Source organism: Choristoneura fumiferana, chromosome 3 (genome assembly GCF_025370935.1).
Source record: "Choristoneura fumiferana chromosome 3, NRCan_CFum_1, whole genome shotgun sequence".
NCBI classification, from domain to species: Eukaryota; Metazoa; Arthropoda; class Insecta; order Lepidoptera; family Tortricidae; genus Choristoneura; species Choristoneura fumiferana.
In genome coordinates, this window is record NC_133474.1 from 18,260,881 (window position 1) to 18,281,112 (window position 20,232).

The 20,232-nt window shown below is 38.4% G+C and overlaps 2 protein-coding genes across 2 annotated transcripts; one reads left to right on the top strand and one right to left on the bottom strand.

Annotated features, from left to right (window-relative positions):
• The first annotated feature begins 662 nt into the window (after positions 1 to 662).
• On the top strand, positions 663 to 5,291 carry mus201 (rad2 superfamily protein mus201). Its single transcript, XM_074086054.1, is given in 8 exon segments — positions 663 to 764; positions 861 to 1,036; positions 1,180 to 1,391; positions 1,487 to 1,685; positions 1,962 to 2,240; positions 2,243 to 3,707; positions 4,164 to 4,450; positions 4,540 to 5,291. Coding segments are annotated over 8 exon segments (3,375 nt in total). The 5' UTR covers positions 663 to 676; the 3' UTR covers positions 5,209 to 5,291.
• TM9SF2 (transmembrane 9 superfamily protein member 2) lies at positions 5,284 to 17,449 on the bottom strand. Its single transcript, XM_074086055.1, has 9 exons — positions 17,112 to 17,449; positions 16,430 to 16,822; positions 15,056 to 15,211; positions 13,989 to 14,327; positions 12,344 to 12,436; positions 10,928 to 11,133; positions 9,739 to 9,898; positions 9,249 to 9,410; positions 5,284 to 8,676 (listed from the first exon to the last, which is right to left on the bottom strand). The coding sequence occupies exons 1-9, from the start codon at positions 17,238 to 17,240 to the stop codon at positions 8,335 to 8,337; spliced, it is 1,980 nt and encodes a 659-aa protein (XP_073942156.1). The 5' UTR covers positions 17,241 to 17,449; the 3' UTR covers positions 5,284 to 8,334.
• Between the last annotated feature and the right edge of the window lie 2,783 nt (positions 17,450 to 20,232).

Sequence of the window (20,232 nt, forward strand, 5' to 3'; positions counted from 1 at the left end):
CTGTTCCGAGTCAGAATTTTCGGACAGTACGGCCAACATTCCACGGATTAGATTAGTCTTTTCACCGTTAGCATTAAGTGTGCTTTGCAACAGTCTTATTTTTGTTGTATAATAATATTATACTTTATAGAAAGTTATAAAAACTTGTGTTTATTTCGTGCTAAATACGACAACGCTAGAAACGTGAACATTGTGAACTGTCAAATGAGTGACGACCATAGACAAAGTAAAGCGTGTTGTCGGTGTCGACTGCACGCGCACGAACAAATCGCTGGAATGATAGCGAGGTCGGTCGAATCGCGGACTGCGGAACGCCGACTGAACTGTCAGCCAGGCGGTCGGTCATAGGATGTGGGGTTACGCATGGGGCGTGAGAAAATAAAGTGTGGGAAAGAGTGGGCGTCTCGGCGTAGTAAAACATTTGATACGTTGTAGTGAACCTAACACATATTTATGAACGTGATGCGCCAGTAGCTAGCATTTCAATTGCAGCTGTGTGTGTGATAAATACGTCCAGTTCATGGAGCGAAAAGGTTGCGATGTGTGAGGAAGAGACCGACGATTGAACGGAGATATCGTGGGAAACGACCTCTGTTATGTGCACTAATACATACATTTAGTTAGTTTGAGCATGTTTGTAAAACAAAAAATCTGGTGTGGAATTTAATCGCACGCGATGGGAGTCACCGGTCTGTGGCGGCTAGTGGAGCCAGCCGGCAAGCCTGTACCTGTCGAGACTCTCGAGAACAAAGTGTTAGCTGTGGGTAGGATAACCTCATTATTGTAAATAACTGTGAAGTTTAAATATTTTAATTTAACCATGGCTAATGAATTAATTAAATATCCAAATTTTCCCTCAGATATTTCAATATGGTTGCATCAGGTTGTGAAAGGTTACCAAGATGCCAAGGGAGCGCCGCTACCGAACGCACACCTCATAGGTCTATTCCAGCGTCTCTGCAAGTTGCTATACTTCAGAATCAAGCCTGTCTTTGTTTTTGATGGTGCGTTTCCTGAATTAAAAAAAGAGACAATTGTAAGTTGCATGTTATTGTTTCTTTTGTTCTGTAACTAAACCATTTGTTACACACTAACAATAGAGTACACTAGCTAACATTAAATGTGGTTAGCTGCAAATAGTTCGCACAAAATTAAAAAAAATATATATATATATTTCAGGCAAAGCGACAAGACAGCAAAAATAAATATAACTCAGAATCTGAACGCTTGAAAAGGGAGCTTGCTGTGTTGCTTGGAAAAAAGACTGCTATAGGCAGTTTGTTGGGAAAGCAAATTTCGCCTACAAAAAAAAGCAATAATGCAGACAGCAATGATGATTTGTTTAAATTACCCGCATTGCCACAAAAAGAAGGATCTGAACCAGATGAAGTGTAAGATGATTTAAGTTTAGTGATAAAATACATATACATTTAGTATTCATCTGTAAATGAATTTGATCAAAAAAATATCTCAACTATGTTTTTAGATCTGATGATGAGGAAGACACTTCTAGTGGTTCTATTGTTGATTTACATTCAGTTGATCTTCAATCCGATAACTTTAAAGCCATGCCAGCAAAGGAAAAGTATGATTTACTACTTGAGCTGAAAGAAACCAGAAAAATGAATTCATGGGGGAAGCTCCATACTTTGCCAAAGAAAAGTGATAACTTTTCAGACTTTCAGGTAGGTTCATGAGTTTTATAACTAATTAAATTAATGAATAAACTAGTCTACCCTCATGAAATGTGGAATGAATTTTAAAATGTTAAAAACGTGTAGGTTAGGTGGTGCTCAATAATTAACTAATTTTAACATAAATAAAATGCATAACAAAGCATTTTATGTTAAAATTAATTTAAACTCCTGTTTATTTTATGTTTTTGCATGATGAATATTCTTAATAATATGGGCCTGCTGCTAAATATAAACTGTATTGTGAAAATATTATGTCTTGTTCAGATGCAGAGATTATTAAAGAGGAGAAAAGTACAAGAATGTATAGAAGAAACTGAAAAAGAAATGGGTGATATTGGCATGTCACTAAATGATTTGGAATCATTGCTTAATGAAGAAGGCATTGATACAAAGATAGAAAGCTTACCCACTCGACGAATAGCGTCCAACAATAACACTAGGTTTTTACTTATAAATAATGTAAAAGAAACTTTAGCCAAAGCTAAAGATAGAAAAGAATTAGGAAATAAATCTCTTACAACTGAAAACGAGGACTCTTCTGCTACAAAAATGAATTAGAAGATGATCTACAAAAAGCAATTCAAATGTCACTAGAATGTGTTGATGAACCTAATACTAGTGGCTGCCAATCCAAAACTGATGATTCCTGGACGTCAGTACTGACGGACACGGATTACTCTGAAGCCAGTGATTCTGAAGGCGAATTAGAAGTACCTGATGTAACAACAGCAAAAGCTTATATCATGCAATATAGTGATTACACCCATAAAGCTATTGAAGCGATTGTTGCTCCTCAAATTAAAGGTGGAAAGAAGAAGCCTAAAACGCCAAAAGTAAATCAAATAATAAAAGACATCAAAAAGGGAAAATCAGTAATAATTGATAATGTAGCACTTTCTTCTAGTGATGAAGAATCCGATGAAGAATGTAGTAACCACAGTAAAACCAACAATGAAGCTGCCCAACAACGTCAAACAGCAGAAACAATGGAAGATTTAGTGTCTACTCAAGCATCGGTTTTGTTTGTTGAAAATGATGAGCCAAGTGTTATATCCCTTGACTCCAGCCTAGAAGAGGCAGTTGAAAAAGAAAAAGAGATGAATTGCATGGAAAGTATTCAAGTTAAAGATTCTGAGTCGAGTGATGATGATGAATTTGAAGAAGTACCTGAAGTAGAAAATAAGTCAAGCCAACCTGTTGTTGAGCTCACATTAAATATAGATAATGCGCGTGGAGACGATGATGATATCTTTGCTGACATATTTGCGCCAAAGTTTGAACCTAACAGTATCAATGTAAGCAATATTAGAAGTGATATAAAAAACAAAACTGAATTAGAACATTTTGTACCAAAAGTTGAGCCTTCTGATACAAGTAATAAATTAGAAGACAAAAGCAATGTTTGTGTATCTATAGATCACATGCATATAAAAAATATAAATCCCACTGATCCTGTACGAGTAGAAAATATAGTAGAAACGACATTAGAAAGATCACTTACACCAAACAAAACTTTGCAAAATGTCGATAGCGGTAAAGCAAGTAATAATTTAACTATAGATTTGCCAGAAAAACCAAAAACATCCGAAGAAACTGTAACACATGTTAATCCTGATCTTATTAATGATCCGGCACCAGTAGAATCGAATAAGCCGCCAAAGGAGCCGTTAACTGAAGAGCAATTAAACACGATGGCGGAAGAAATTCAAAATGAGGAGCAAGATCTTATGCAAGAGAAAGGTAGACTCGACCGCATAGGCAGAAATATCACAGAGCAGATGACGAAAGAAGCGCAAGAATTACTTCAAATTTTCGGAATTCCGTACGTTGTCGCACCTATGGAGGCAGAAGCACAATGTGCCTTTCTGGAGAGCGTAAAATTAACTGATGGCACCATCACTGATGACAGTGACATCTGGCTCTTTGGCGGTCAAACCGTTTACAAGAATTTCTTCAATCAAAAGAAACACGTCTTGCAGTATGTTTCTGACAGAATTGAGAGATCTTTCAGTAAGTACAAGTATTGCAAGTGTGCAGTCAGCAACAAAGATATGAATACAGCCAAAGTGCAAAAAATATGTATTTTGAAAGTAGCCTGAATGGCTTTGAGAAAAGTATGGTACGGCCGTGCCTTTGTTTTTGTTTTGCTCGACTTGGCGGGGGCACTGCCGTGCACCCAGATAGGTACACGACCTAAATGTTCAGGCAATAAAGTCCTGTATACATATGTTTGGCACCTCAAACATACGTATATTGTTGTTGCTGACTGTAACATCAAACTGATCGTAATGTATTGTTGGCTTTTAGAATTCATTTAGCATCACTTGACGTGTTTATCAAACGCATAGCTTGATTCACTTCCATTGGTTGGATTGATCAAGTACTGTCAGCAAAAAAGCTTTTATTTTTTTTTATTATGTTTAGCAAATGCTTATTTTTTTCTGATGATGATGTTTATAATTCCAGATTTAACTCGAGAGCAGTTGATATTACTCGCACTTCTGGTCGGAAGTGATTACACAACAGGAGTCGCAGGTGTTGGCCCAGTAACTGCTATGGAGATACTGGCGTCTTTTCCGTTCAACAAGAAACAGGTGCTTGCAGAGACATCAAAGCAAGTTAAATATGCTAAACTTCTAGATGGACTAAAGGAATTTAAACTGTGGGTCAGAGCCGGAAAACGAACTGATAATACGAGCTTGAAGAAAAAACTCCGAAATGTTACCCTTACAGACGACTTTCCCAGTATGAGAGTAAGTAATATTGAGGCACCATCGCGAGCTGTTACTGGATGAACTCGATGGAGGCAGTCAATTTAACTAATAATTGCATTTATTTCTAGGTAATCCAAGCTTATTTAGAACCTAATGTTGAAAGAAGTGAAGAAAAATTTACATGGGGTGAATTAGACATAACTGTTCTAAGAGATTATGCAAAGAGCAAATTTGGCTGGTCGCAAAACAAATTTGATGAAATCATAAAGCCTGTGCTAGCTAGAATGAAAGACCGAAAGAATCAAAAGACTGTTCACGATTATTTTCAAAGAAAAGTAGAATTTCAGACATTGGAAGATCAGATGAGTAAGAGAGTGAAAGCAGCGGTACAAAAAATGGGCCCTGGAGGATGCCTTGAGAAAAACCCTGATAGTGAAGAGAGTTCGAAAAAGACAAAGAAACGAAAACAAGTTTCTAAAAATAATGCAAAAAATGAAGCTGGATCTTCCAAACCTAAGCAAAAAAGAAAAGAAGCCTATTCTGATCAGGTTGTTAAAGTTGTGACAGAAGTTAAAGATGGAAAGTCGGGCATTGAAATAAACATTCTCAAAACCGACAGATTCCAGGAAATAATACCACAGAGAGAGAAAGATAAACAGCATCTCCTAGATAATAAATTGAAAGCTATTGAAATATTCAGAAAGACTACCATAGATCGTAAAAGAAAGATTAAAAAGCGGAAAGCTAACTTGCCGAAAGAGGACGCAGGACTTTCTGAGAGCAGTGATAGCGAATAAGTGCTTGTTATTAAATAATCTCTAATTTATTTATTTTAGATTTTTTCAATTTTCAATAAAACAAAATTTTATAAAATAGTCAATTTTATTGTTTACTTTCCGTTAACTAAGCATAGTTCCGTTAACTAAACAATTGATTAGTTTACATTTACTGACAATAATTGTAAACACACAGTAGGATACCTAAGGTATGATCAAAACACAATCTTTAAATATTTAAATATGTATAATCTTAAGTTTTATTTATTGCGGACTATACAAAAAATGTCAGACTACGCATCTATTTTTAGACAGATTGACAGTTTAAAATTTAGATATGTTATAAGTACTATCTTTTTTTTTCTATCGAGCCATCGTTCCCGGCTCGCCATTTCAATTCTAGGGTTATTGTGTAGCAGTGCGCGTATTGACAAGCAATAAATAAAACTATTCCGTAGGGACGATCTTAAATTAAGAAATAAACATATGGTATAAAACACTGAGCCTATCTTTATCTTCTGAGAAACAGGCGAAAGCTGCTCCCTTTCTACGCGCTCTGTTGTCAATATTTTGGTATACGACCTCAATTTTCTAGACTCCTGTGTTCTAGCATTATAACGATGCTTGGCTTAATTAAACTAATTCCTCCCATTGCACAAAAACAAAATAGTAATTTTACGTCAGATAACTATTTAGGTGCAGCGGCGTAGGGAAATTGAATGTTGAGATTTGATTTACGCTGTTAAACAAATATTACTGTCTGACAACGAGATATACAATATCGTCACTACTTTAAAAAAACTCGTACCTCAAAATAGATAATTTTTCTGAGTACACTTTATGAACATAATCAAGGTTAAATTTTGTTGACATATTGATTTCAGATATGAGTTTTTTTTTAAATATTGACGATATATTATGACAATAGGGCATATTTATCAGGCAAAGCTCTGCGATATTATGGCATTTAAGATACTCAAAAAACTGTTTACGGTTTTGTGCTAGTGCTGCACTCTGACGGAATAAAAATTCAGTAATATTCCCTATTGAGGTCAAATATACCTTTATACTTTAGTACGTTGTCACTGTATACCTTCTGACAATTTTATAAAAATGTTCAAACATAAAGTGACAGTGTTGAAGGTAGTAAAGTGTAAACATATCTTTGACCTCAACCAATAGTAGCTATTATGTTGCTCATACTACCAAGTAATCGAATCTCTGCTAAGTATTCTCTCTAAAAATTCATTGGCATGTTTGAAGCCCAGATTCGTGTAATGGACATAAAAGGGCACGCTATAGTACAAGAACTGACGTCATAAACAAGCTAGTAGAAAAAAAAGTACTATATAAACGAACTTTAATATGGATGGCAACGTTTCCGTTTGTTTCAGATTCAGGCGTTACTTTATAGAAGTCTTAGTAAACTTCAAATATTCAAACAAAATTTTATGAGAAAGCTCAGAAATTATATAAGATGCGGACTGCCGCGCTCCGACACAGTAATCGACAGTAACTGGTTTTAAATTATTTCAGTTTTCAAATGCTTGCATAGAAAATTGTCGTTAGTGAACGACTTTGTATTATTTCGTCTACGAGTGCGGCAGTAAACTCGCTAACTTAAATAAAGACTGAAACTGCGAAGGTACCTGCTTGGAGAACTGTACATCTGTTTTTTTATGCATGCTGTACAGTGTTCACAATAAATACATTATAAGCAGTGATGTGCTGGATAGCCGTATTCGTATCCACAGTTATCAGCGATAAAAAAGTTCCATGGAGTGTAGGCATTTAGGCATGTATCCGTTTTTTTGTGAAGTTATTACGGATTTTATAGTTAAGAATTTCATACATTTTATGTAATATTTTTAATTTAGGTAGCACTGAAACTTAGTTTTCATTCATTAAAACCCCTTAATTGATACATTTCGGCCATTCTCATTTTATCGTGCACCTGTCTAATTACCGTACCGCTTTTTTTGTCATGCAAAAGCGAAACGACACTGCAACTGAGTGCACATCTAGAAAAAGAACGGCTGCCATTTACATTTATCTGTGCACTCAAGTTTAATTACCGTGTCACTAGTGCGGTAGAAAAGCGGTACGGTAATTTGACAGGTGCACAATAAAATGAGAATGGCCGTTTTATAATACAAATCATGAAAATATAACGTCGTGAACTATCGGTTCAAGTTTGATACGTAACAGCACACAGAGTAAAAAAGTAGAGGCCCGTATCCGTATCTCTGGATATAAATTAAAAAAAAAACCCGGCACATCACCAATTATTAGTAACTTAGCAGCCAACATTTGTTTTAGATTACAGTTTAGATATTGAAAAGAAAATCATACTAATTGGTTTTAAAGGAGACAATGAAGGGTGTCTTAGAAAGTAATAATGAATGTATTAATTAACAGCTTAAATAAGAATCCATGTTAAACGACAATAATATAGAATTGCTCAAAGTGAACTAATGCCGTTTAAATTGATACACATGAAGAAACAAGGGTCACATAAATTTATCGCGTTCAAGCAAATTTATCTCAATTCAGTAATAGCTTTCGATATCACAATGCATTTAACCAGCGCTCTTCACTTCCATTAAAACTACTAAGTGCGGTCACGAGCGTTAATTTGGGACACATTTCATGAAACAATCCTTTGAATTGTCATATAAAATGACAGATATCTTAAGCGAGTCCCAAATTAACGCTCGTGTATCAATAAATAGTTCCACGCGCGAAGAGATTTAAGCACTATTACCATAGGTACAGAAAAAAATACTATTCAAAACCAGGATTGATTCACATTCACTCAATTTTGAAATCTGGCATCAACTAAGCTCAATGCACATCAACCCAATTTAACACCAGAAGAGATGACTTTATCATTAAATTGATTGGCGCAGGCAGCGGCCAGAGGTAAAAACCCACGGCACCGATAGCCAATAAAATAAAGACCCGCCATTTTTTCCATACAAACGAAAATGACAACAAATCGGATTTACGTCAAAAGAACTTTCAATCCGAATTCTTATTTCTTTTGCGGTGTTGCAAACAACAACACTGTTACGTAAATGCGATCCTGTGATTTTCGCCGTGAAAACCGGCGCGTTAGCTCCAGACACGCTTCTCGCTAAACTAAGTCTAATCTACTTTGACGACGCTGTAGATCTTCCGGACGAACCAGAAGCAAGCCATGAACCCAATGGTGCCTGTGAGCAGGAAGAATAGGAACACCATGATAATGGTGTAACCGAAGTATAGGAAGGTGGAGGCGGCGTCCTCAATGTTGAGTTTGGTGACGAAGTAGTGGCAGCAGTAGACGAAGAGGTAGCCGGCGGTGGAGCCCGAGGACAGGAAGGCGCGCCACCACCAGTGGTAGTCTTCGGCGCACAGGTGGAAGTAGCACAGCAGGATCGTGGTCTCCGAACATGTGATCACGAGGATCACGAACACCAAGAAGAGGAATCCGAACATGTAGTACATCTGGAAAATATTATAAACAGATTTAATTGTAGTAGTGATTATTGTTTAACAAAGTGACGAAAAAAAACGAGACCGTCCGCTTTGATCGCCGTGGTCTGACCGCCAGTTGTGTGCGTATCGTTGGGACTAAGTACCATCGCTTACCTGGATTGTTGAGCTACCACCACTATTCATAATTTAGCCGTTATACATACTCATAGTAAATATTGACATTAATTAATAGTTTGGGTAGTATAAGGCTACATTTTCACCAGAGAGGTGCGAGAATGTGTTTTTCATGAACCAGTAGAAACGCTTCATTTATCTATCCTCGCTCCGCACAGCTGTTTCCACTGGAGCTGTGCTGGAAAAGCAGCCTTATACAGCCAAATTTAAAAGTGGCAAGTGGCTCAACAATCCCTGTTTGCGACTGCAAATACATTGTAAAGAAAGCAGAACTCTGAACGCGAAACTTCTGCACTCCAGACAACTCTCTGTCCGGCTGGACAGGCTTTGAACTTTGAAGGCTGACCTTTAAAGTTCAAAGCAATGAAACAAAGTAGAAACATTAAATAAAACTTGTCTAAATATACCTGACTGGACCAGAGCGAGTTGAGAATAAAGAACAGCTGTATGAAGATGCATCCGAAGGGCAGCACGCCGCCCATCACGACGCCGGGCACGGGCTGCGTGTACAGCGACTGCTCGGGGATCTGCCGCGGGATCTGGTTCGTGCGCACCGGGTGGTCCAGGATCTACGCAGACAATTCGTTTTTATAGTAATCATCATCGTCATCATACGGAAAACGTCCACTGAACAAAAGCCTTGGTAGGCTTAGAATGCCATAATGAAACGACAAGTCGTCATTTGCATCCACCCGGTTGGCCCCGGTTGGTTACAACTGCTGCCTACTCAATGCACGTCATAGGCGCTCAAGCAATGCCTTTGCTTGTGTCGGAAAGGTTAAGGTCCCGTTCCGTTTTTTTGTTTATATAAAACTGACTGTGATGTACCCCCACCTGATGTAAAGTGCAGATGAGGCCAAAGGCGTATCTCAATGGTTCAGTAACAGTGCAACTCACCCTCTTCCTAAATCCGAAGTAAGCGCCGATGAAGGTGAGCGGCACGGAGACACCAAACCAAAGCGCGAGCAGAGCCAGCAGCGTCGAGAACGGGATCGCGGCCGACGAGCCCTTACCCCACAGCACCAGGTTCATGATGAAGAATAGAGAGAACACCACGCTGGAACAAACACATGCTGTTATGGCAAAAGCCCTCTCAACGTTGCGGTAACTAATAATAAAAAAAATGTATAACAAAGAGTTCTAAAGACGCAATTCTAATAAAAAAAACAGTCAAGTGAGAGTTGGAGACCCGAAGACTTCTTACAAATTTGTAGGTATGTCAAAATACTATAAACGGCCGTATCTATAAAAATCCAGTCTTAGTAGAGCTCTGCCTTTAAGCAAAATGTACGCTTCGGTATATGTATGTATGTTTTTGCGAATAGCGAATAAATTATTCTTATCCTTATGTATATATGTACGGGTCGGGTCAGGTCGGGAGTGCGGCGGGCCTATTTTCGTGGCTGTATATGAACAACATCACACCGCGGCGCCCGCTTACGACCCACCGGCGGTGTGGTGTGATGTCAATAGGCCCGCCACACTGCCGACCTGTGTGTTTTATGATGTTATTTATTTATTTGTCACTTAAAAATTACAGCATTACAGTAAAAACCAATGCGCTGTAAAATTGAAATTATACAAAAAAAGATGTACACAAAGTAATCAAGGGATTTTTGGATGTTGTCTTCGTCGCTACCCTAAAACGACGGAACACCACACCCTCCAGCTAGAAGTCGGAGCGCAGGAACATTTGGTGGTGCTTGGTAGGCACTTGAAGTCTAAAAACTTGATTTATTGAATCAGGCGTTACTTTGCGGAGGTCCATATCAATGAACTAAAATAATTTCCTTGCTCACCCGCGACCTTAAGCTTATGCAAAATATGCGTGTTCATGCAGTTCCTCCACCTCCACACTGTAAGAACACACACAAATCACACAAACCCATCTATCACCACCACCACACTACACTGACGCGTTTCGAACTCAACCAGAGCTCATCTTCAGAGTGACACAACCGTACACCATGCTACCAGTTGTTAGACCAGTTGTTAGGTAGTGGAGTCTAGGTAGTCGCGGGTGAGCAAGGAAATTATTTTAGTTCTAAAAACTTGGTTATAATAACTTGGTGCAAGTGTGACTGACCCCGGGCACACCATGGAAGTGAGCAGTATGTTGCTCTTCCAGCGGCGTCCGCCGAAGCTCTTGTAGATGCGCGCGCTGACGTAGCCGGCGGCGGCGCCCAGCAGCACCCACGCCACCAGCGCGCACGTCATCAGCGCGCCGCGGTTGGCCGGCGACAGGAAGCCCAGGCACGCGAACGCCAGGGTCACCAGCGTCATGCCGAACACCTGGTGTGAACCGATGATGTAACATTCTTGTCGGCTTAACCTCGTAACGCCCAAGATATTTTTCACTTCTCACGCTCGTAAAGTTCGTGTTTATGCTGTATCTAGGCGACATAAATATGGCTTTTTATGTTCTAGTGCATAAAATAAAATCTTCGTCTAAAACCAACTTAATACCAAGGTAATCAGGTGTCAACAGCCACAAACAAAAAAGTTTGTACATATTTTTTAAATAATTTTTAATTTCTATAAAACTAAAAATCAATCACACCAATCATAATAAATCAGTAAAATTAAAAAAAAGAATTATTATAATAATGCATAAAAATAAAAGGTACATAGAAAGTGAATTATTGTTTCCACTGTTGCTATTTCATTTCCTCGCAATCTAAGTGAAAAGCAGAGTGTAAAACTCGAGCATTAAACCCATTTTCCCCTCGACGTGTCTACGCCTTGGGCAAAATGGCTCGTTTTATGCTCTTGTTGTACAATCTACTATTGAATTATGTCCTTATTTTATGGCCCCAGGACTATATTTGATAAAAGTATTACGTTCACTTACGAGTAGGTACAATTGTAGTACTTGGGTTTTACGAGGTTAATGAAACTACAATTTTTTAGTCTAGGTTAAGAGTAAATAGCAGCCTAAGGTATCAAATATACCTAAACTTGGAATCATCATCCCAGCCTATACGTCCCACTGCTGGGCACAGGCCTCCTCTCAGAACAAGAGGGCTTGGGCCATAGTTCCCACGCGGGCCCAGTGCGGATTGGGAACTTCGCACGCACCATTGAATCGCTTCGCAGGTTTGTGCAGGTTTCCTCACGATGTTTTCCTTCACCGCAAAGCTCGTGGTAAATTTCAAATGTAATTCCGCACATGAATTTCGAAAAACTCAGAGGTGCGAGCCCGGGTTCGAACCCACGACCCTCTGCTTGAGAGGCGATAGGTCAAACCACTAGGCCACCACGGCTTCAAACTTGGAATATTCCGTACAAAATACGAAATCCTTAGAAAAATATTACTTTATTTAAGCGTTTTCCCAGAGATAAGACCAAGCTAGATCGATTTGTCATCCCCAAAAACCCCTACATATCAAATTTCATCGAAATTGTTAGAGCCATTTCCGAGATCCCGAAATAAGTATATATATACAAGAATTGCTCGTTTAGATTGTTTATCTTTTTTTATGTCTCGATTGTATTTTATTACCTGAGCGCCTGATCCCAGGAACACAGCCAGCAGCATGCCTCGTCGCGGTGGCCGGAACACGTCGCCATGAACAAGTTTCCAACCAAACTCTTCCTGCGGAGCAACATTAAAATTTGTATGTCTTTGAACAAACAATGATATCAAATAAGTTTTCACTTCTTTCACATAGATTTCCTCAACTGCAAAAAAATAGCATTGATTGAATTATATGGACATGTTTGGTCTCTGATTAGTTTTCAAATTTAATGGGAAATATATCATAATTTTGCACATTTAAGTGGTGCAGGGAGGTCACAATGAGGGCTATCGCGTATGAATTCGCCGCTAGAGGCGCTAGTGTAGCGTGAGGTCTCGGAAATGTCAAATCTCATAGTTTTTGGGTGAGCTACGCGGGTTTATTTATAATTAGAATAATTTTGTGAATATTTTGCATTACCTGAAATTAATTATGGCAATTATGCGTTACGGGGCAATTAATGTCTGTGTTTTGAGACAGTTTTGTCTTTCGGAAACTTTTGTTCTCCCTTTTTTCCGAACAAAACGGGACTACGCAACACTGTGGTTGCTCGATATTTTTATGGTACGGTTTTAAGGTGTATTAAATATGATTTTAATCTAAACTTTGTTTTCACGCCCGTAATAACAGACTTTGAAAGCCACACTTAAAAACCTCACGCAACAGTGGCGCCATCTAGAAAGACAAAAAACGATAGCCCTCATTAGCAAACGCGTTGTCCATGTCCTTACGTCATTCTCAAAGTTAAATGCCTGCCTATTACTTGTCTAACAATAATGATAACTCGAAGCAAATAAATATTTTATAAAGATAATGTAGGTATATTATTATAATTATAAATGCATTGAAGAAATTACTGTTCGTGCATGACTTTAGAACAGCTGCATCTACCTATTTATGCAATTACTTTTTGTTGCGTTTATAATTGTTAGAAGGTTGATAAAACGAAATGATTGAAAGCGTGAAAACATTGGAATTAAAAATGTCCATAGAAAAAGTGCGAGTGAGACCGAAAATGCTTGCCAAATGACTAAATTTTAGTCAGTACGAAAACAGAGGGGTTGATTAGTGAAAAACTTTCTTCAACATCGTCACCGTCCCAGCCTATACGTATACGTCCGCGTCCCACTGCTACGCACAGGACTACTCTCAGAAAAGGAGGGCTTGGGTCGTAGTTCCCACGCGGGCCCAGTGCGTATTGGGAACTTCACACAAACTGATTCTGGTTAATTAGTAATAATTAAAATATAAAACTCTCTGTTGGTTAAATAGCTTCTAATTCAATAATTAATGATAAGGCAAATTGAACGTAACATTTTGTAGATAGCTAGTAAATTACTTGGAATGACTAATTTTTATCATTCAGGATGTAACTACCTATTATCTACTGCAAGCACATTTTTTATACTCATAGTACTCGTAGCCTATGTAATATGATCCAAAATACAAAATTAACTTTTCAATACATAATATAATAATAGCTTCTATTACTAAAACTTAATATCCTAACATTTTAACGTGTTAAAGAGCGAATTCCTCCTAATACAAGTGCTTTACTTAAAAGGAGGATTCAACACTAGTTTTAAAACAAAAGTTGATATAATAAATAATTTTGAATTTTTGAATTACCTGGGCATCCTCGCCACACTCCATCTGATTGTATCTGGCAATGTCTTTATGCAGAGTCCTCAGTAGTATCATAGCAACCATTCCACTAAGGAAGAGAACAATAACCAGCGAGTTGAGGATAGAGAACCACTGTATATTCGTGTGCGGCATGGATTCCAGGATATAATCCCATCGCGAAGACCACTTCACGGTGTTGTTTCGTATGAAGGTGACTCTGTATGTGTAAATAATATTGAAGGTCTGGTCTTGGTTTAAAGTGTTGGGTATCTCAAGTGGGTTCCCTCGTGTGTTGCAGTCGAGATTGTCTGGACTCTGGTGACGGATACTGGCAGGTTTGATCTGAAAAAAATATGCAGTGATAATTTTTGACAAAAAAAAAACAAGTGTGAACAGGTCGATCAACTTTTTCTTGTCACTCGTTGTCTATAGTTACGTTCTCCTGAGTCACTCTCTAAACTATAACTTTATAGGATTAAAATTTGCCAAACATGCATTTTTGCGTTACTTTTATACCCTTCTATAATTAATTGTTCATCATATGTTAGTATAAATAATGTGACACAATTCTTCCAATCAACTGTACTACTTTTGTCCCTTGCTGACATGACAGAATAACATCAAGGGATAGTTGATCCACCCACACGCAGGTTCGCTCTAGCCTTTGATTGGGGTAGACTCTACCCGGTAGAGTAAGGTGTTTTTGTGTTCTATGACAGTTTTTTTCTACCACAGCTCCCGAACCTCTGGCTGTAATCCGCCCACACAAGCACTTTTTGCTTACTGTTCTTTATTATTGCATTAACCATGACGTCAATCCTTAATCAAGGTGTACCTACTACAGAGTGCCATTACGCGGAACTGTAACTGGCTGAATGTTCATAGTTTTTTGTTTTTTAAAGTAACTGATGGAGTAATTATAAAGTTTTAAGAAATATTAATGAAGATGATTATTACCCGTTTTTACAGTTGCAAAAATAAACAAACTTATTTAAAGTAACAGAACATAATAATTACAATCTAGTTCTATATTTGGTACTAAGTTGATTTGACTGGATCTGGTGGCTTACCTTGGCCGAAATAATCCTCCCTCCGTTGTCACCAAAGCCCACTCCCCACTCTTCATCTGCCCCGCTGTGGTAAGTAATCTCAATGTCCACATGGTTGAAGAGGAAATATTCACCCATTTGGCTCTGGGTTGTGGACACGATCGGTGTGCATGTGTCCTATATGAGAAAATCATATAAAAATGTTAGACGTAATAATACAACAAAATCTAAAAAGAATACACTCCAGAACAGTGGTAGCCTATTTTCAAATACCTACCAACTAGACTCTGTGTATGTGATCTACCAACTGCATAATTCTAATCAGACCTAAAAAGTTATGCGAGTTTTGGTGCACAAAACTGTGATGAAACTGAGGAAATTTTAACGAAATTGGAAACAAAAGGGTACAGTCTTGATTAAATTTTCTCAGTTTTGTTACAGCTTCAGTTCAGTAGCAATTTCATTATGGTAGATCCCTATTTTTCTTTTCACTGTAATATTTTTTATGAACCTATAACCTTCTTCTACATAAACTTTTCTGCCTTGCTGTGACCAACTGAGGCCTGATTGTCCAACGCCTTAGGGGCTGTTTCACCACCCATTTATTATTTTTATTTGACGGATAAATGTGATGACTATTTGAACAAAACAAACAGACGGCATCACATTTATCTGACAAATAAATTTAATCAATGGATGGTATAACCGGGAGTTAGAATCATATTCATCTTTCTTTTTGTCACATGGTGTTGGGTGAGAGTTGTAAGAGAAGAGATGGTAAATGTGATTTTGATCACCCATTCGTTAGACAATACGGCAATTGAACTAGGAGCCACAATCAATCAGTTGACTGCCCCTGCTAGTAGTAGGAACAAAGACACTTTCAGAATTTTAAAACTATTTGATAATCATTGGGTTTGGATGATGGACAGCACAATTGTATTCTAATTAAATACAATGTAATCTTTATTAATATTCATTAAAGTGACCTTGATTAATTAAAAAATATGAATAATGAAAATAGTGTTTCTGTCTGGTATTATCTCTCTTTGATCAGCACCTTGACATTAACCATAATATGGCAGAATAATTTAAAATAGACATGTTCATTGAATAAAGATCCATGCAAAGTATGGAAACACTAAATATGCCAATAAGTTATGCAATTTTTGATTTAATATGACCAAAATGACACAGTAATTTTGAAAAAAAAAATTAAGTTAATCTCAGAATTTCACACCTTAACTTAAGTCTATGAGAAATCTTTAAGTTCACACTTTAAGAATACATAAATAACACCCTTTGAACAAGAAACTGACTCGCACATAGTTAATGAAATTAATCCAGATAACTCACGTCTTAAATCGAGACTAACTCGACATAATACCCGCTTACCAAATCTCTCCGGACTTGGCAGCCCATAGGGAATCCGGTGCTGCAGTATGTCTTCTCCTTGTCCACAGGGTAGCACCATGTCACCGGCATGTTGTCGAGGATCCAGTGATGCTGGTAGTACAGCGCCATCCCCATCTTCAGGAGGTTTAACTTCTTATTAGCCTCCGGCTTGGATCCTTTGTATTCCTTCATACACACCATCTTACAATCCACATTCTCCATAAAGTTCAACTTGTATGGACTGGGCCTGATTCTCTCTCCAAATACCACTTGCCCAAGGTTCTCGACTGGAGACATTGTTTCATCGCTCAAGCAAAAATCAAAGTGGTGATACTCAAACGGTATCACTGATTCTTCAGTGTTAAGTCTGTTTACGTACAATGGCACTTCGTTCTGTAATTGACATAAAACAATCATTTAGATTTAAGAACTAAAAACTAATTGATTAAAATAAAACTAATAATGGCATATAATGAAATAATTGATTCATTTAGAGGTGTTATATCAGATTACTGGTTATGGGCTCTGTAGTATTTTCCTTATCAGAAAATTACACGCGTTCAATAGCGGCACAATGGTGTGAATTGTTGTTAACGTGCCCCATGTGACGGCATGTTCTTGGGCCCATGGGCGGATACATCGTAAATAATCGAATTTTTCCTAATTATAGCACTGTACTCACTTTACAAGTGTTGGCATTGTCTTCGCCGGTTTTACTGCAGTAATTTACTGGGGCTAAGCCGGGTAAATAAAATGCTTTGATAGTTGTCAAAAGCGTAAATGCGCAAACGAAAAACGACAGCGGAGACATGACGAGATGTTATTCCTTGACTACCGTATTCGAAAACCTACTAAATTTTCATAAAATACGTTATTACGGTCCACATAATCGATTACTACACTGAAACAAACAAAAAAGTTCGTGAAATTTATGTAGTTTTTGCTTTTTAGGGATATTTTTCGAAATCCTTTGCCCGAAGTACGGCACAGGGAAACGTCACCACTTCGAATGCTGCCAGCTCAAAAAAATAATATGTCATAATTGTTTTCCGTTCAACGTAAAAAGCTATCACAGAGAGGCATGGGTAATAACACTATAGTTAAAAAATAATGCAACTGAACTTGTGGTATGTACCAGTGTGGTACCTACAGGTACCTATTAGAATGGAGTAGGTAGAGCAATAAAATTTAAAGTAGAAAATGAATGGAAAAGGAACAAAGATTATTTCACACAAAAGTAGGTACCTACTTATTGTGAGGTATTTTATTTTCCGATTTTACTTCAGAAATGAGACAGTTACAAAAAAAAGTGGCAAACTCATAAAAATTCTACTCTTAGGCCACTTGACGGAAATTCCGGCGACGGAACTTATTGCATACTACGCGGAACGACCGATCTTCCGCGTAGTGTGCCCGCTATTTGTAATTTATATGCGCGGCGTCAAGTGTGGCGCCGGCCTTAGGCCGAGGTCGCACTCCGGCTAAACCGCCGCGGTTTTTAACCGCGTGACTTTTTTATACAAGTAGTTTTAAGTTTACTTGTTTAAAAATCTCACGCGGATAAAATCCGCGGCGGTTTATCCGTAGTGCGGCCTCGGCCTTAAACTTAAAAACCCCAGTGCGGCCGCTTGCATTAGTTTACTTGGTTTACTTGATTCACAAAGTCACGCGGTTAAAAACCCCCAGAGGGGCTACTAAGAAACTCGCAAATCGAAGTTCGTATCGCACCGTCCCTTTCACTCGCGTATTAAATGACATAAGCGTCAGCGGGACGGCAACATACGAAGTTCGAGTTTTGCACTTCGTGGGCCAGCTTATATGGGTTTTGCTCCCAAGGCCAACCAGAAATTTATTTAAAACGAATAAAAACTAATCTTTGCCTGCACAAATTGGGTTTTTTTTTTTAGGCCCATCGACACCTACAACACCAGGGGGATTGCAGATGCGTTGCCAACCTAGAGGCCTAAGATGGGATACCTCAAGTGCCAGTAATTTCACCGGCTGTCTTACTCTCCACACCCAAACACAACAGTGCAAGCACTGCTGCTTCACGGCAGGATTAGCGAGCAAGATGGTGGTAGCAATCCGGGCGGACCTTGCACAAGGGCTTACCACCTGCAACCTGATGTGAGGGTTCGATTCTTGGGCAACCATGGGCCTGGGCCACCATAAGCCCACCATTGATATTATCTTCTATTGATAAGATAATACTTGTAAGAAAGTTTGTGAAGATGCTTGTTCCTTAGTCATGGAATAACATCTGAACCGGTTTAAAACCGGCCAAGTGCGAGTCGGACTCGCGCACCGAGGGTTCCGTACAAACGTGTAGGTAGTAACTTTAAAATTATTAAAAATAATTTTATTAGGTATGTGATGTAATGTAACTAAATATTTACGGTTTTCGCAATTTTTTCCTTTATCTGTGCTATAAGACGTTGCTTCGTATTCGTACCTTTCAAATTTCAAGATTCTGAGTTCACGGGAAGTACCCTGTATATAGGTTTTGATTCCCTTGCGAGTTTCGAAATTTTTCGGAAATTTGCGGCATAAACAGCTGTATCTTTTGATTGCGTTGGCTTAGAAGTTTGATTTTTTCACAGCTCCAAGGGATAGTAGACCTGAGTATTTGATATTTTCAGCTTGATACCACGACGCGTTCCTGAGAAAAAGGGTCTTGACAGGTACGGAACCCTAAAAATTATATTTGGCATGGAAAGATGTAGGTACTTATTGTACTAGGTACTTAGCTTGAGTCACGTCAAAGGTCGTAGCAGTCGTAGGATAGGTTTATATCCTGGAAAATTGCATAATTCCCGTGGGATAGCGATAAACGAATTCTTCGCAGACTAAGTGGCGAGAAAGAGCTGGTAGCATTTTTGTGGGTAGGTGATAATGAATCACGTAAGTTAATGTCATGGTTCCGAGGTTCAAGAACAATAGGTAGCAAATCTCGTGTCAGTAAAACAAATACCTACACATATTTAGTAATTAAGTGTTGACCACTGGTTTCTCAAATTTCCGTTTGCGATGATGACTAGATGTGTCCGCACTAAGACTGCTCAAATAAAAAGTAGTCTAGTAAGTAGTGCAAGAGCTATCAAAAATAAGTAAAACTCGCTGAACGATGCTGGCTTGATAACAATCAGCGGTTGTTTTATTCCACAGTGCGAGTACCTAATCGCCCGCCGCTCTCATATTTACCTGCCTAGGTAGGTACTCGTTTTATAGCTCAGCGACAAAATTAGGTATAGGAACTATAATGTATAGTGCCACGAGAGTTGAAGTGAATGATTACACACACAACACAGCTACAACATGTCGTGTAATGACAGCAGGATTTTGACTCCTTTTGTACAATCAGTTCTTTTTGTAGCTGTGTATGTAATCATTCACTTCAACTCTCGTGGCACGATCTCAAAGAGTATAAGTACCTATGTAGGAACACGATCTATATACCTACGCACTCGCTTCTCGCTGCTCACGCTGCTCGCCAACTCGTATGTTTCATAGCTCTATTCGCTTCTCGTTCATCGCCAGTGGTAGGACAAGTGATTTATGTGGGTCAAATGTTAAAAGTCGAGTGTAACCCTCTTTCAGAGGGCGAATTCACTTCAATTTAGTCAATGCAAGTACAGTCAACAAAAAAATACAGTCATCAGATAAAAAAGGTCGTAAGTAGGTATTTTAAATTATTGTTAAACAAAACTTATTTTTGGTTAAATGAGTTTTTGTAGGGGAAAGCTAGGGTTTCATGTAGGTGCCTAGGTACTTAGGTACTCTTATGTACATAAAAACAAGAAGAC

Bases quoted from the DNA above. Each gene is read 5' to 3' on its own strand.
- TM9SF2 (XM_074086055.1), bottom strand. From the start codon at position 17,240: ATGTCTCCGCTGTCGTTTTTCGTTTGCGCATTTACGCTTTTGACAACT. The intron at 14,328-15,055 runs GTAAGCCACCAG...TATTTTTTTCAG, and splicing joins GGAGGATTATTTCGGCCAAG to ATCAAACCTGCCAGTATCCG. The intron at 9,899-10,927 runs GTCAGTCACACT...TGTTTGTTCCAG, and splicing joins ACTTCCATGGTGTGCCCGGG to CGTGGTGTTCTCTCTATTCT.